This window comes from Xylocopa sonorina, chromosome 6 (assembly GCF_050948175.1).
Source record: "Xylocopa sonorina isolate GNS202 chromosome 6, iyXylSono1_principal, whole genome shotgun sequence".
Classification (NCBI taxonomy): domain Eukaryota; kingdom Metazoa; phylum Arthropoda; class Insecta; order Hymenoptera; family Apidae; genus Xylocopa; species Xylocopa sonorina.
This window is the reverse complement of record NC_135198.1, coordinates 6936147-6952208: the sequence shown is the minus strand read 5'-3', so window position 1 is coordinate 6952208 and position 16062 is coordinate 6936147. Positions and strand designations below refer to the sequence as shown.

Below are 16062 nucleotides of genomic sequence, written 5' to 3'. Positions count from 1 at the left end.
GTGTTCGTCACACGGATTACAGCTACGTTCAGGTTTCGAATACCGAATGAATGAATTTTTTGCTACACGTTATAAATTATCATTTGTTTATCCGTATCCAGCATTTATAAGGATACGAAGATGACATACCCGGTGTCAACCTAGAACATATATTTAAACGTCCATTATTTGTAATTATTGCAACTAAAGGCTATTCAAATTTGTATTAATTTTACAGTAATCTCATTAATATAAAATCCGTTTTCTTATGTTATTAGAAGTACTTATGTTTATCATACATACAATATATTATACTGCGTTACAATATTGTTGAAAATTGTTATTGTATTTTATAATGTAAAAGAATTTTAATAAATTCAAATAGTTTACCATATTTGGTTGGTAACATCACACAAAGCATGCTTTGAAGGGAAATTCTTCATTAATTTAGTAAGATAATATCGAACGACAGAAACTTAATATACCTAATCTTAGAATCTTAGAATTAGTAATCTACTTATATATCTAATCTCTACTTAACTGCATCATTTACAGTTGTACAAAATCCTCATTGGTACTGCACATAAACATAAACAGAAGTAACGATGGTTAACCAAATTGAGTGAACTAAGCAGATCGTGATTATTTAAGTGCATGCGTACGTAACGAATATTCAAATTTAATTGTTTAAAAAACAAACATTACATGAAAGAATATTCTTTATTTTCTACTTATCTTATCATAAAAAATTATCTTTTCTTTTTAGTTGTAATTGTAATCTAATTATAATTTTATTACAGGTCCTGATATGCACTAGAATTATGTAAAATTATACTTACAACGATGTATTGTCTATTGAGGCCTTGTTTTCAAACAGGTCTTCGCTTATCATCAAAAATCAAGCTGCAATATATTTGCATTTGCATTAGTCTTTTTACGCTACTTGATTTTTTTGGTGTGTTTACGCATTTATTTGAAATTACGTACGACTCAAGTTTCACTTATCCATACGATGGAGATGTACATGAATTTGTGAATGCATTAAGGCATAATGAGAAACCTGCTGTCAATCCTATAAATGATTATAACTATACATTTTTATTGAATAATCAACAAAAATGTGTAGATCCTGCATATAATACTTTTCGTATTGTCTACATAGTAAAATCTGCAATAGAAAATTTCGATAGAAGAACAGCAATTAGAAATTCTTGGGGTTTTGAAAAAAGATTTTTTGATGTACCGTCAAGAACCATTTTTATGTTAGGCATACATCAACACGACGATGAACTTCAAAGAAAAGTGGCAATTGAAGCTGCAAAATATAAAGATATCATACAGGCAGATTTTGTAGATCAGTACTACAATAACACTATCAAAACTATGATGAGTTTTAAATGGTTAGTGAAATATTGTTCTAATTCAAAATTTTATATGTTCGTTGACGATGATATATATGTATCAGTGAAAAATGTTTTAAGATTTATAAGGAACCCAGCTAACTATCCTGATTATTTAAAAGAGCCTAAAAAATTTGGTGCTCATAAAAGAGAAATCAAAGACTCTGATTATTCAGAGGAATCTGAAAATCATACAGCTGTACAAAGAAATATACATATCATCGAAAAAAAGGATTTATCTGTTCAGGAAAAATTAGAAGAAGCAAGTACTACAAATCAAACTACTTACAGATTAGAACAAAATTCTTCTAACATAACTCTAAATACAATTCCTTTGCCTAATGATAATAAACAAAATATTATAAAAAGACAAATTTTCGATTTTGAGCTTCCAAAAGATGTTAGATTGTATGCAGGATTTGTATTTATATCTTCACCACATCGTCATAAATCTTCTAAATGGTATGTTTCTCTTAGTGAATACCCATACCATTTATGGCCACCATATGTTACAGCTGGTGCATATATATTGTCTAAAGAAGCTCTTCTAGATATGTATTATACTAGTCTTTATACCAAGCTCTTCAGATTCGATGATATTTTCTTAGGATTAGTAGCACTAAAAGCAGAGATCGAACCATTTCACTGTGAAGAATTTCACGTGTACAAAAAAGATTATACTAAATTTAATTACAAGTATGTAATAACTTCTCATGGATATGGAGATCCAAATGAGTTATTAAACATATGGAATGAACAAAAAGCTCTTGGTAATGCCTAAATATTTCATTGTATCTAGAATATTTGTTTTAAATTTCATTTAGATAGTTTAATTACATATTAGAAGTAATATATTATATAGCTCCATATGGTTCGTATTGCTTTAAAATTATCACAAGTTCTACAATACATTAATATTTTACAAATTATAAATAATCTAATATATACTTATATGGAATTTGTTTTATTATGAAATATTCTTGAAAACAAATTTAAGAATAAATGCAAATGCAATAGCCAGTCTTTGTGTATATAATAGGTTATAGTCTATATAATTTATTGTAATGTACTTTTGTAAATATACCATTACAATTGTTATCAAAAATATAAAATATATTGTAATTTATTTCTGTACAAATATATTGTATAATTGCAAGTATTTTTTAGAAAATATATAATTTATTGTAATGTATGTCTATTAATACTGCATAATTTCTTATTATTTAAATAAATGATTATATACAATTGGTGCTAACATAAGCATTTGACAATCATACTCAGAACAAAGAATGAAAATGCAGATATAAGAAATGAAAACAAACTGTGAAGAGAAAACATACTATCCTGTAAATGTGATGATAATTTTAAGGAGCAAGTTGTAAATTTAAAAATTACTTAGAATTTGTTAAATTGTTATGAATAGCTTTGTTTCACTTACATTTAAGAACTTAGACATATTTAAAAAATATTTAAACTCTATTTTCCATATTTCTGTAATTTATACTTTGCATTCATTATTATTACTGTTTATCCATAGTTTTAATTAACGTTTGGTCCAAATTTGTAGCTTCTCTCTTGATCATATTTAGTAACAATTGTGAACTTTCCAAAATCTGTAATTTTAGTAGTAAATCTTATATATAATTCTATGTATATGCATAATCATTTGTAGTATGATAAGTAATATAAAATCACAACTTGGACTGTTTCTTTTCGAGAATAAGTGGAACACTAGATACCTTTACATATGCTGTTTCTGTATCAGCAATAGTTCTATCGTATTCATTTCTAACAGCTATTCTTTTAGTTAAACAATCATTTAGACGTGTTAATTTATAAGATAATTTTTCTATCTCTCTTTGTAGATGATTCTTTTCTTCTTCCTGAGATTCAATTTCAGCTTGTAATTCTGTGCGCCTTAGTTTCATTTCTTCTAAACCTAAATACAATTAAACATTTGGATAAAATACACAAAAATTATAACCTATATACCTGTAAGTTTATATAATCATCATAAACATTATTTCATGAGAAAATTTATGTTTTTCGCATTTACATTATGATATGAAATAGTTAACAATAACTTAATATTTTTCTATGGTTACATAGATTATGATTAAATTAGCTTAAATCTTAGGTTATGCAAGGATTATTTACACTTTACAAGTTCTTGATTATACGCTTGCAAAGCGGCACCGTGTTGGGACATCTCAAACCTTCCATGCACAAAATCGACGGGCTCACAATATATTTATAACAAACAGTACAAAATTTTATAGTTACAGCTTTTCCTATTTAAAAGTTCACTAACAATTTATATTAAATCATTCAAAAATGACTACATTACGAATCCAAACAAAGGTTTCAGTTTTGGCGCGGAGTTTATAAGGCATTATTTCCAACGCATGCGCGATTTGTTAATATGAAATTATTGATTATCATCTAAAATCATTGCAAAATTTATTTACAACTATATATAAAAATATTATCTCAAACAAGTTTATATTTATACGGATTTATAGATAATTCTTTGGTATATCTGGAAACTTTTTTGCAGAATTATATTTGCATTATATATATATATAGGTAGTTATCACATGAAAAAATTTTCTTTCAATGAAACATTAAATTACTATTTCATAAATGGTATAGTATTTGGAACATTTTTATGTAAAAAGAAAATACGGTATAACAAAAATTTTATAAACTAGCAAATGGATTAGTTGAAATAATTTCTGAAAATATTGTACTAGTTTAAGTGCACATTGGATATATTATACATTTTTATAAATTAAAAAATATATACGTGTATGCATTATATATAAATATAATACAATCAGAGCAATGCTTTTAGTGTACAGTTATTGTTGACCACTATTTAGTTTGTGCAATGAAAAAAGAAAGGGAATTTAATAAAATTATTCAGTAATTAAAATGTAAAATACCTTTTGTACTGAATAATAAAAAATACCACATTGAAGAAAAACAATGCAGTATCTCACCTTGCCTTTTATAGGCGTTACGAAGTGTTTTCATCTAGCAAGGTGCAATAAATACGTACACCTTTCGCTCGCAATCTTCACACTAACGTGAAAGCCTCGGAAATGTGCACAGTTGCATTCTATCTACACCCATCGATTAAACGTGGATATATAAACATCTCTGAAACAGTTCTTAAAATTATTTAACGTACGTGTTTTAAAATATAAATGTTTTGTTAAAGTGATTTCTCGCAGTACACGATGCATCAAATAGTACCGTTAATACCAATACCTCTAAAATCAAACATTCGTTATGTGTCGATTTTACTTTATGTTTGATTAACGATTTTTGGCAGAGAAAAGGAATTTTTTATACAAAAAAGTTAATAATTACATAAACAACAACTGCAAGAAATCTGAATCATATGAGCTTACATATAAAATTTGCTTTCGACAAGCTTCTTCAACACGAGCACTACAGGTATGAAAACCAAACTTATTATCTGATCTATTAGTGTAGACGATTTTACAATTATTTTTGTCTTATCCTCCTATATACGGTATTATTTTATAATCATGTATATGAATTTTTCCTCTGCAACGGACCAAATAAATTACTGCAAATAAATGTAAATTGAAAAGCAATATGTATATTTGGTTCTATGCTGACACGATTTATGGCGCTTGCGCAGGTAAACCTTTCAATTTTATCCTTCAAAAGTTTTCGTGCCTGTACAAAACTTATCGGATGATAAACAAATATTCCAAATGAAGTATTACAATTCTTCGATGTTTTAAAAATTAAACAGCACGTCCAATTAGATCATTTTTATAACAATCTTCAACATTATCGATTTGTAATTAATATTAAACAAATTTTTCCGTATATAAAATTTAAATGTTCTAATTCAGAAAGTAGGTACATGATCTGTGCGTATCGATTTCAATGAAATTTATAGATCAAGCAATGAAAGATATTAAACCTAAAAGTACAAAATAGTATCTAAAATGATCCTATTATTGATTGAAGATGCACACGTCCTTGTCAAAATGACATCACCTTACTAAATTAGGAATTCTCTACCGCAGCAAGTATGTTGTCACACGCAACATTCGATTGAATAATTCAGTAATAATTATGTACTTTACAATTCATTTGCAATAAAGGTCACTCTTGCTTTGTTGCCTGAACATTATTTGAAAAAATACAATGCACATCTCTTGTGTCCAATAATGATTTCTATTCTGTTATCAATTTAATTATTTATAAATTATAATGTATTGTACGATAAATGTTAATAAACAATAATAATATAAATACATATACATGTCAAATAATCACCTTGTATTGTTAGAAAAATAATTACTAATACATACAATAATTTTTATAGGTGATGCTGTGAATAACATTTAATTATAAAATGAAGATTATTATTTGAAATTTGTAATATCCTTTTAATATCATTCACATAATATTTATTGTGTAAGTTTTTAAAAATTGTATAGTTTAAAAATGTTAAAAAGAAATGTTAATAATAAGTACTAAAAATTTAATACAACTGTGCTTAACTTTTAGTTATTATGTAATTGTAATTATTAATTATGCTTCTTTTATTTTTATTCACTAATAGTATATCTACTAATGTTAAGTTATAATGTTAAGTATGTCTACAAATTAGTATGCATACTAATTTGTTTCTTATGATTCTTGTACATGTCAGATAAATTGTGTAAACATAAGTATCGCAATGACTTCAAAATACTTGGGATACCATAATAATATAAATAGGGAATATTTAAGAGATGGAGACGAGAGTCATCATGCTCCATCCGATCGTACTATACCTGAATATGTTGTTTCTACTGACCATGTTACAATGGTAACGTATAATACATGTAAAATAAGTACATAATTGTACGTGCATACAATTTTGTTAATAAATTATTAACAGAATATTTACATTTATACGTACTTGAATTTTGTAGCCAAAATCAATGAAAAAAAATCATCCAGAAAAATATGAAAAAGAAGAAGGGCGACAATCACGAAATATGCACAATAGTCGTGGCTCAGTATTATCTGGATCTTCAAGACACAGTCTTCATCCTCTTAGCAAAAGTACTTCACATGGCAGTTTATGCGATAATGGTTCAGATATATATGTTACAAGCGCTGCATATAGAGCAACTTCAGATATAAGGTTGTAAACATAATAAACTATATTTTTTAGTTGCACATAATTAATTAATTATAATTTTTACTTTATCGACAGCCATATATCACATCAGAGTCTAACACCAAGTTCAAGATTAGGACATCGTGCACCTAGTCATTATAGTTATGGTTCAGCAAAATCAGTAAAATCTCACACATCTAGAAAAGATGGTATTATTATAGAAACTATGTCCACTCCTAATCCTTTTTGCCCAAATACAAAAGGAATTTGCTGCCTCATGTTACTACTCAATCTGGGTTTAATTCTTGTTACGCTGGGCTTTGTTATAGTAATTCAATTTTTTCAGCCCTTAATTGTTTGGTGAGTATATAGTTTCTTAATTCATCTTTGACCTTATACAAAATGTAATTTTGTTAATTTAATATCATGGATATTAAATAAAAAAAACTTACTATTCGATGTAATGTACTTTCTGTTTCTTTTAGGATTTTAGGAATAGTGTTTCTCGTGTTTGGATTTTTAACTCTGATAGGAAGTCTCATATATTGTGTACATGTTTTTAGAAATGCAAAACATCCACATGATATTAATCCAGAAGATCTTTACTGGACGCGATATTGGCAAGGACATGTAGGCTCAACACCTGAAGTATATTATAAAGCAGAAGATAAATATCATGACGATGGATATAGCGATCGTTTAAGCAAATATTCGCATAAATGTTATGACAGACAAAGATATTGAAGAGAAAATAGCAATGTATATCTAATATAATCTAAAATGTAAACATAATCAATGTATGTTTGCATTATTGTATACATAATTTATATATTAATTGACTTTAAAACAAAATGTGTATATTATATATACTAACCATACATACATGTTAAAATATTAAAAATATAGTTTATAAAGCTATATTTTGTATAAAATGGTAATTATTATTTATTTTGCAGATACATGATAAATTGTATTTGCACAACCTTACATGCAAAAATAAAAGTAAAAGACACTGAATTATATATATGTTATATTTGTAATTTATTTGTAATAACTAAATTGTATGATATATATCAGTTATATATAATACTTTTACCAATCTTTTGATTTCCCAACTGTATAATCAAACAATCTTGTATTTGGAAACTTTCCTTGGGCATCAAGAAGATAATAAAAACGGTGTCCTTTAAGTTTGATTGCTAAGTAATTTACCATCTTTTCTCTTGCTATTTTAGTTTTTACCTTAAACATAATGGACCAGCAGTGAAAAATAAATGATGTATAATTTTGTTTTATTAAAATTTTGTCTATGTTAAGATACGACCATAAAATAATATAAAATATTCCATTAAGTTCTATTACTATTATTATTAATATTGAATCGAAACAAAAGCACATACCTCATCAACAGGAAGTGAAATTGTGTTGTAACGTTTAAATAAATGATTGGTAAGTACAGATACTTGTTTACCACCTTTATGTAAAATAATATATCTTACTATTCTTTGGTTCACTACATATAAAAAGTAACAAGACCCAATCCCTAAGAAATAAAAAAATTATATTAAATAAATAATGAAGTATATGTACAAACTTTATGTGTGTCATATATTTTATTATAAGTACAAGAAATATCCTTCTACTTATATTCCATGCGTTAATTGTGAATAGACTATTGGCATATATTTAAGTCCATACTTTTATAAATTCAACTAAAAAAATTAGATGTTAACAAGAAAGCTGCTTTACTGTTTAAATATAGCAATGTATATTTTACTTTCAATATTTTATCTATCATATATATCGCATATTTCCTTAAACGTTTATGAATGTCTTGCAGTACTAACTATAAATGCATAAAAATTATATCTAAATGCATAATACAATATTCTTTTTAAGATTAATTATTAATTTTACATTACCTAAACTTATCGAATACGTGAAGTAGCATAAATTTAATCCATGTAAATATATATATTCTTTCCAAGTGATTTTTTTAAAAAATGTTTCTATATATTTTGGATTATAAGTACAACCCATCAATACTGTATTGCAAATAATCCATCCGTAAGAAATGATTTTCAATATAATGAAATCATTCCTATTTTCATTTTTGTACAATATTACATTATTTTGGATATCTGTGTTTACTTTTAGTTGAAGATTATTTAAGTTGTTGCATCTGTATGTATATAAATGGATATGAAAAATTGATCAGAACCTTGTATAAAATACATATTATATTAAAATTGCTTATCGATGTACGATATTACATATTTAACTCTACAATGTTACCATAATAATTACATATGAAATATCTAACACATTTATAGAATTATTCTAAATCAAAATTATTGTTTGGTTTAACCAACGAAACATAGTTGGCAAAAACGATATTAATAAAACTTGTGCCTATGATTCCAACGTAACTTAAAGCATAGACACTCAATATAATTTGTTTCAACAAAGTATAATACACTACTATGTTACCTTGTATTTCTTATATTAAATGAACACTTGGGTGAAGCATGAAATGATTTACGAAGTATATAATTTCCACATTTAGTATCCCTTACTAAAGATTGGTACGAAATTTGTAACCTTTGAATGCAATTTATGCCTCTACAGATATTCAGAATCATCCTCATTACATAAATGTTTACACCTTTGCAATATACCTTCACCTATAATTATGTTTATAACCTATATCAATTTAATTTCATATTTAGATAAAACTTATTTATTAAATATACGTGTATTTTTCACGTAGCCTACACTTTATGCAGGTTACGTCGATCACAGGAACACTGTTTATATCCGGCTCGGTCGACTTGGATACTGGTGGCGTCATCTCTGCAAGAAAATGCTGAATTACCGACAGAAGTGGCGCCATCTCTTGGAGTAACTCTGAACTACTACCCAATAAGCTTCAGAGTCACCTCAAGAGATGGCGCCACTTCTGTCGGTAATTCACTTCGCTGTCGGTAATGCTGTGCGACCAGTTTGAGCACTTTTCACAGAGATGGCGCCACCAGTCTTTCGGTAGTTTACTTCACTGTCGGTAACGCTGTGCGAACAGTTTGAGCAGTATTCGCAGAGATGGCGCCACGAGTATTAACAAAAAATTTTTGAATATCAAATTTATTTATTTTCTTTTTTTAGCTTAGCGAATAAAGAAGCTTTTATTAAATTTGCTGCCTTCCACGTATAAAAATAATTACTCAAATAGAAGATCAAAGATTTCGTAATTTACGAATTTTGCCTCCTGAGATAAGTTGAAACTTTTATTATTTTACCTCTTTTCCAGTTTCAGGGTAAAATAGGGATTATTATAATAGCAAATTTACTGCTTTTTTCAGTATTGTTTGTCCTACTTTCTTTCTTGTAGGACTTATAATTTGGAAGATGATCATCCAGAAGAATCAATAATATAATCTCTGGAAAAAAAATCCCAATTTTCTCTGCCACTTTTTGCAAATCAAACCTATAGGTTTATATGAACTTTTCTGTTGCTTTTGAGGTGCAGTATCTGCTCTAAAAATTTGTCACTCGAGTAGTGAATCACCCTGTATACAGAATATATAAACAACACTTTGATATGTAATAAAATCATATGGCTGTGAACCGTATTTTAAGCTACAATTATTTTTTTATTAATTATAACATTATCAATATTATAAACATTGTCCAAATAATATGCAAAATATATTATATCACTAATACAGTTTATTTAATTTCCTTCCACAAACATATATCGACACCTTTACTAGTTCTTTCAAAATATATTTTATACTTAATTCGTAGTGAAATCAACAAGAAAAAGCGACGACAATTTATCACATTCTTCTCACGTCAATGAGATCATTGACATTTGTTACTATGTACATACATGTACTTTAAAACACAATGCTGTGAATATTATCAGCTGTATTTATTAAAGTAAATAAATACGAAATGGGTGACTTTTTGGCAGCAAATAATATTTGCGGGCAAAATTTATTGCGATTGGTGTCTCGTGGAAATGCTATTATAGCAGAATTGATGAGATTAAAGGATTATGTGCCACCTGTATTTAGGTTATTTAAGATATAACAATTTTATTAATTAAATAAATGCTATTATTAAAACAGTTATTATATTTCAATTTAATAATTTATTCTTGTAATATATAGTATGAATCACATTATATAAGTATATTAATATTTTTTATTTTACAGTTTAAATTCAAAAAAGATTGTACAAAAATATGGATCAATTATAATTGACTTTGCTTATTTTAAATCAGTTAGCACTTATGAGCAAAAAATAGAGAATGACCCTGTGAGTACATAAAAAAAAAAAACAGAATTGATTGTCTTCTATTACTTTATAAATATTTAAACTTTTGGCAAAATTTAAAGTCACTTGTAGATATCTTTATATCTTGCTTTATAATTATGGATACCTTTTCCTTTGAGTTACTTTAATTTATCTAAGCTACCAATCTTTTTTGTAGATACTACAAGAGACAGACGAAGAGCTGCGAAGCAATTATTCTGACATAATTTCTAGATTCTACTTAGCTTTCGAAAGTATACACAAATATGTAACAGATGTAAATCTTTATGTGGACGAATTAGGAGATGGAATGTATATTCACCAATCTATAGACACTATTATGCTCAATGAGGAAGGCAGGCAACTAATGGTATTTTTGAAAATTGCAAATATTTGGCGATATAGCTATAATATTTAATTGTAATATTCTTAAAAGAAAAACGATAAATCATATTTATGTTAACAGTGCGAAGCAGTGTATTTGTACGGAGTTATGCTGCTTTTGGTGGACTATCATTTCGATGGATCTATAAGGGAGAGATTACTCGTATCTTATTATCGATACAATGCTCAACGTTCATCTTCTACAAGAGTGGATGATATATGTATGTTATTACGTTCAACAGGATTTTCTAAAACTTCTAACAAACGACCAGCAAATTATCCTGAAGACTATTTTAAGTGAGTTTCTCTTAAAATTTGTTCAGCTTGTATTATCAGTTTTTATCTGCAAACAATTAATTTTAGGAGAGTGCAATTAAATGATTCCTTAATAGAGCACATTATCGGACGTTTGCGTTCCGACGAAATATATAATCAAAGTCTTGCTTTTCCACATCCAGAACATCGTAGTACTGCCCTATCTAATCAAGCATCAATGTTAGTTATAATTTTATCATTCAAACCAACTATGTTACACAGTCACACAGCTATGATGAGAGAAATAGTAGATAGATTTTTTCCTGATAACTGGGTAATTAGTATTTATATGGGTATAGTAATAAATTTATGCGATTGGTGGTTACCGTATAAAGCAGCAAGAACGGCTCTCAATAATACTCTGGAATCATCGAATGTAAAACTAATTGCACAGAAATATGGACAAAAAATGAAGGTAAATATTTAGTATTTATCAGAATAAAGAGTTTTCAAAATGATATGTGCACCTTAAGAACAGTTAAATATTAATATATACAAATTATACAATTGGGATTAATGAATATATATATATATATATATATATATATATATATATATATATATGTTATTAAAGTAATAATACTTTGTTTTAGAAATTGATATCCGAAACAGAAGAAGTACAATTGGCAGTAACTCTAGACGAGAATGCAATAGGATCTTTGGTAAAATTAGTAAGGGAATGCAATGTAACATTACATTGGATACTTCTACATACAGCAACGTCGACTATATCATTAGAAGATTCAAAACGTTCGCGTATGCTTAAACAATTAGTAGTGATTGATAGCAAATATACTACAACTGATTGTCTTCAGTTGTTACTAAGTACTGCTCAGATTGAGCAAGGAGTTAAGCAGTTGTATAAAGATGTACGATTAACAATGTTTTCTCACAATGTCTAATTAAATGAGACGTACAAAAAAAAAACATACTAAATTGATATTGTTAATTTTTAGTTATTATTCGGTAAAGAAACTAAATGGGTTAGAGCTAAAGGAACATGCGTTGAACGTATAACTGATCTGGCTCAAATATTTGGTGGTAGTAAGTCGCTTGATGGTATTGAGAGGAATCAAAATCTACATACTTGGTTTATGGAGATAAGTAAACATATAGATTCGTTGCAACAAGAAGATGGAAGAAAGATAGTACAATTATTGCAGGCATTAGAAGAAGTACAAGGTAAGTGTGGTAGAAGAAATTATAATTCCTTCTTGTTATTATTTGTACTATGATTTATACTAAAATATCATTGAAATTATAATAATTTCAGAATTCCATCAACTAGAAAATAATTTACATATATCACAATATTTAGCTGATACACGGGAGATATTACATAATATGTTACGTACAGGAAGCATAACAGAAGACACTATGATAAGTTTAAATATAGTGACAGATTGTTGTTATGCATGGAATATCATGGAATCGTTTATTAGTACAATGCAAGCTAGCATAAAAGAAAGTCCACCTACTGTAATAAAATTGAAGGCATTATTTTTAAAAGTAAATTTTAATTTTTTATTAAATTAAGTATTTCTTTCTTTTTGTTGTTGTTACTAAAATACTTGTGTTTCATTTATTTTCAGATGGCTTCAGCATTGGAGACTCCTCTGTTAAGAGTAAATCAAGCGCGTAGTGCTGATTTATCTTCGGTATCACAATACTATAGCAGAGAATTAGAAAAGTATGCGAGGCGCGTGCTACAAATAATACCCGAAACGGTGTTTGGTTTACTTGCCCAGATAGTACAGCTTGAAACCAATTCTTTCAAAGAAATTCCTACTAAACTGCCAAAAGATAAACTGAAAGATTATGCACAATTAGACGACAGATTAAAAGTATGTATTTTTGATTAAATGGCTCAATGTAACATAAAATGCATGTACTCTATCTTAAAACAGACAAAATTTAAACTAACTATTTCTAATCTCCATCTAAAATAATAATTTAGATGGCTAAATTGACGTATGCTGTATCAGTATTTACAAAAGGAGTTTTATCATTAAGGAGTGTTCCATTAGGAGTGCTAAGAGTCGATTCTCACCGCTTATTGGAAGATGGTATACGACAAGAACTCGTAAAAAAAGTGACGCTAGCTTTGCACAATGGTCTTGTTTTTGAGCCAAAATCAAAAGTAAATATTAATTTAAATTTATTTATTACATAAGATATTTTGTTTAAAATTATTATTATTTAATAACATTTCGTTTCAGACGTCACTGGCACTGAAACTTCAAAATTTAGCAACAATTATGGATGGCTACCGCAAATCATTTCAATATATCCAAGATTATATTAATATCAACAGTTTAAAAATATGGCATGAAGAAGTAAGTCTAATTCATAAATATGTGAAATGTGGATGTCTAATAGAAATTCTTCCCCATCCATAGATAACTTATATTATAAATACAGCAGTGGAAGAAGAATGTGTAGGTTCTTCCTGGACTTCAGAAAGATCATGGAGATATTTCCAGGAAGAAAAATATATTTCCATTTTGGATAATAATTCTACAACTTTTATTGGTAGATTGGCTCGTGAATTAATTCGAATAACAGATCCCAGGTAAATTATTTAGTCGATACCTTTTTAATAGATATACCAAACTTAATTTACAAATATAATATAATAATGTATTACATTATTATATTACGATTTAATAATTAAACATTTTTAAGTAATAATTACATTTATATTTTTAGGACAACTGTCTATATTGAACATTCACTTGCCTGGTATGACCTTAAAACGCAAGCAGAAGTATTAAATTATAAAATGTTTTCAAGAACATTGGAAGCAATTGGAACACCTGGTTTGACGGGTCTTGATAAACTTATTTCGTTTTACATTATTACCGAATTAACCAATATGATACATTACATGGAAAAAAACATTCGCAATAAGACATGGTCGTCTATTATTGATCATTTCGATGGAATGTTAAATTCTGTAGACACTCTTAAAGGTATTATTATGCTTTAATATTATATTTTAATGTTATATATCTTTGTAACAAGTTGTGAGTTCTTTTATGTTATTTAATATGTATATTTAGGTAATATGTCAAAACTACTCAGTTCTGTTAATATACAAGCAAGTAAGTTTTGTCCCCAATTACTTGAATGGGTATTAAAAGTTGGACATTATCAACTTATTAAGAAAAAAATAGCATACGAGTTGAATACTGCTTGTAAATTTGAAGCTAAGCATATGGAAGCAGCACTTCAAACATTAAACACGTATGCGTATAAATAATATTTAAACAAATTTTCTAGTCATCTTGAATACGAAATTTTTGTATTTTTTACATTATTATAATTTGCAGAGCTGTTTTATTTGAAATTGACAAGCAAAATAGTAATGGCCAAAATGACGCAGAAAAAAATGAATTACTACACGAACTCAGTATCAGATTAGATTGGGCTGGTATAAGTAATCCTCATAATAATGTTTATATTAAATCACCAAACATAAATAACGTTGCACTTATTATGTTTTTACTTACTGTATTACAATTACCTAAACTGCACTACTGTAAAAATACAGGTATGATTTAAATATACATATATATAAATGGAATATATAAAGATGAAAATTTTATATCAATAATCAAACAAATTGCAGGTAGTCTTTTAAGTAAAAAACCACATGATTCCCTCGATACTGTAGTTTTCGTCATCGGAGTGCAAACAATTCTACGTCAATGTACATTTTCTGCGATGACACGATATGTTAAATATCTTTGTATATATGTACTTTCATGCGTTACCACAGATAGGTAATTGCGGTGTGAATCTGTGGAATTCCTTTAATATATTTAATATAAAAATATTTACCATTATACATGTATATTATCATTATTTTTCTTTACAGTGCAAGAGCGGGAAGCGATGGAGATTCTGAAGGAACAAACACTCTGCACATTTTAGAATTATTTTCAAAATATTCTGGTATATCGCGATCGTATATACTTAAAGATATTCCTATAATTATTATGGATCATTTCCAAATGAAGACTGCCAAATGAAATGTTTAGTGCAATATGATTTTTGTGGCTAAGGCTATAATCTGCGTTGTATTAAAAAATAAAAAAGTATCTATTTTGTACATACATTCACATATAGATATGTATTTTGTACGTGCATGTATTATAATATATAATAATTATATCAGTTCTTGTTAAATATGGGAAATAATAAAATTCTATTATTATTACAAAATCTTATGTTTTAAGTTATTATTTATATCTTTTACATATATATTTAGTAATATCTGCTTTGGATCGTTTTAATCAAAAAATGTTTTAATTAAACTGGAAAACATTTAAAATTGCTTTAAGTTCTCAACAGCTTACTTTCAAATTGAAGTAAGCATTAAATTTCCATACTACATACAGTTCACATATAAAAATCTAATTACGAAAGTGTGAATGCTCACCCACCACATCTGCAACGGGAATTTACATACGCATCGGCGGCTGAATGCGCTATTCGCCGCGTAGG

General features: G+C 27.5%; 5 protein-coding genes across 7 annotated transcripts; 3 read left to right on the top strand and 2 right to left on the bottom strand.

Annotated features, from left to right (window-relative positions):
* The first annotated feature begins 516 nt into the window (after positions 1-516).
* Brn (beta-1,3-galactosyltransferase brn) lies at positions 517-2236 on the top strand. Its single transcript, XM_076896948.1, has 2 exons — positions 517-637; positions 780-2236. Exon 2 carries the CDS (start codon positions 823-825, stop codon positions 2158-2160), a length of 1338 nt encoding a protein of 445 aa, XP_076753063.1. The 5' UTR covers positions 517-637; positions 780-822; the 3' UTR covers positions 2161-2236.
* A 509-nt stretch (positions 2237-2745) lies between these two features.
* LOC143424744 (microtubule nucleation factor SSNA1) lies at positions 2746-4855 on the bottom strand. 2 transcript variants are annotated; one of them, XM_076897012.1, is made up of 3 exons: positions 4325-4855; positions 3119-3318; positions 2746-2992 (listed from the first exon to the last, which is right to left on the bottom strand). In XM_076897012.1, exons 1-3 carry the CDS (start codon positions 4413-4415, stop codon positions 2900-2902), a joined length of 384 nt encoding a protein of 127 aa, XP_076753127.1. In that variant the 5' UTR covers positions 4416-4855; the 3' UTR covers positions 2746-2899. The 2 variants fall into 2 exon arrangements, with proteins under 2 accessions (XP_076753127.1, XP_076753128.1); XM_076897013.1 differs by lacking the exon at positions 4325-4855 and adding an exon at positions 3537-3769.
* Positions 4856-6053: 1198 nt separating this feature from the next.
* On the top strand, positions 6054-7414 carry LOC143424721 (uncharacterized). Its single transcript, XM_076896980.1, has 4 exons — positions 6054-6240; positions 6347-6561; positions 6634-6897; positions 7023-7414. Exons 1-4 carry the CDS (start codon positions 6109-6111, stop codon positions 7279-7281), a joined length of 870 nt encoding a protein of 289 aa, XP_076753095.1. The 5' UTR covers positions 6054-6108; the 3' UTR covers positions 7282-7414.
* Positions 7415-7494: 80 nt separating this feature from the next.
* On the bottom strand, positions 7495-9254 carry LOC143424729 (uncharacterized). The gene is made up of 4 exons (XM_076896991.1): positions 9028-9254; positions 8460-8719; positions 7938-8080; positions 7495-7779 (listed from the first exon to the last, which is right to left on the bottom strand). Exons 1-4 carry the CDS (start codon positions 9183-9185, stop codon positions 7630-7632), a joined length of 711 nt encoding a protein of 236 aa, XP_076753106.1. The 5' UTR covers positions 9186-9254; the 3' UTR covers positions 7495-7629.
* Positions 9255-10349: 1095 nt separating this feature from the next.
* On the top strand, positions 10350-15760 carry Strump (WASH complex subunit strump). Of its 2 annotated transcripts, none has more exons than XM_076896881.1 (17): positions 10350-10613; positions 10755-10857; positions 11033-11224; positions 11321-11535; positions 11602-11968; positions 12147-12422; positions 12510-12735; positions 12842-13062; positions 13146-13397; positions 13511-13693; positions 13773-13889; positions 13953-14125; positions 14263-14525; positions 14616-14799; positions 14886-15106; positions 15185-15338; positions 15434-15760. In XM_076896881.1, exons 1-17 carry the CDS (start codon positions 10492-10494, stop codon positions 15585-15587), a joined length of 3423 nt encoding a protein of 1140 aa, XP_076752996.1. In that variant the 5' UTR covers positions 10350-10491; the 3' UTR covers positions 15588-15760. The 2 variants fall into 2 exon arrangements, with proteins under 2 accessions (XP_076752996.1, XP_076752994.1); XM_076896879.1 differs by having other exon boundaries at positions 10351-10613; positions 12827-13062; positions 15434-15759.
* Positions 15761-16062: the final 302 nt, after the last annotated feature.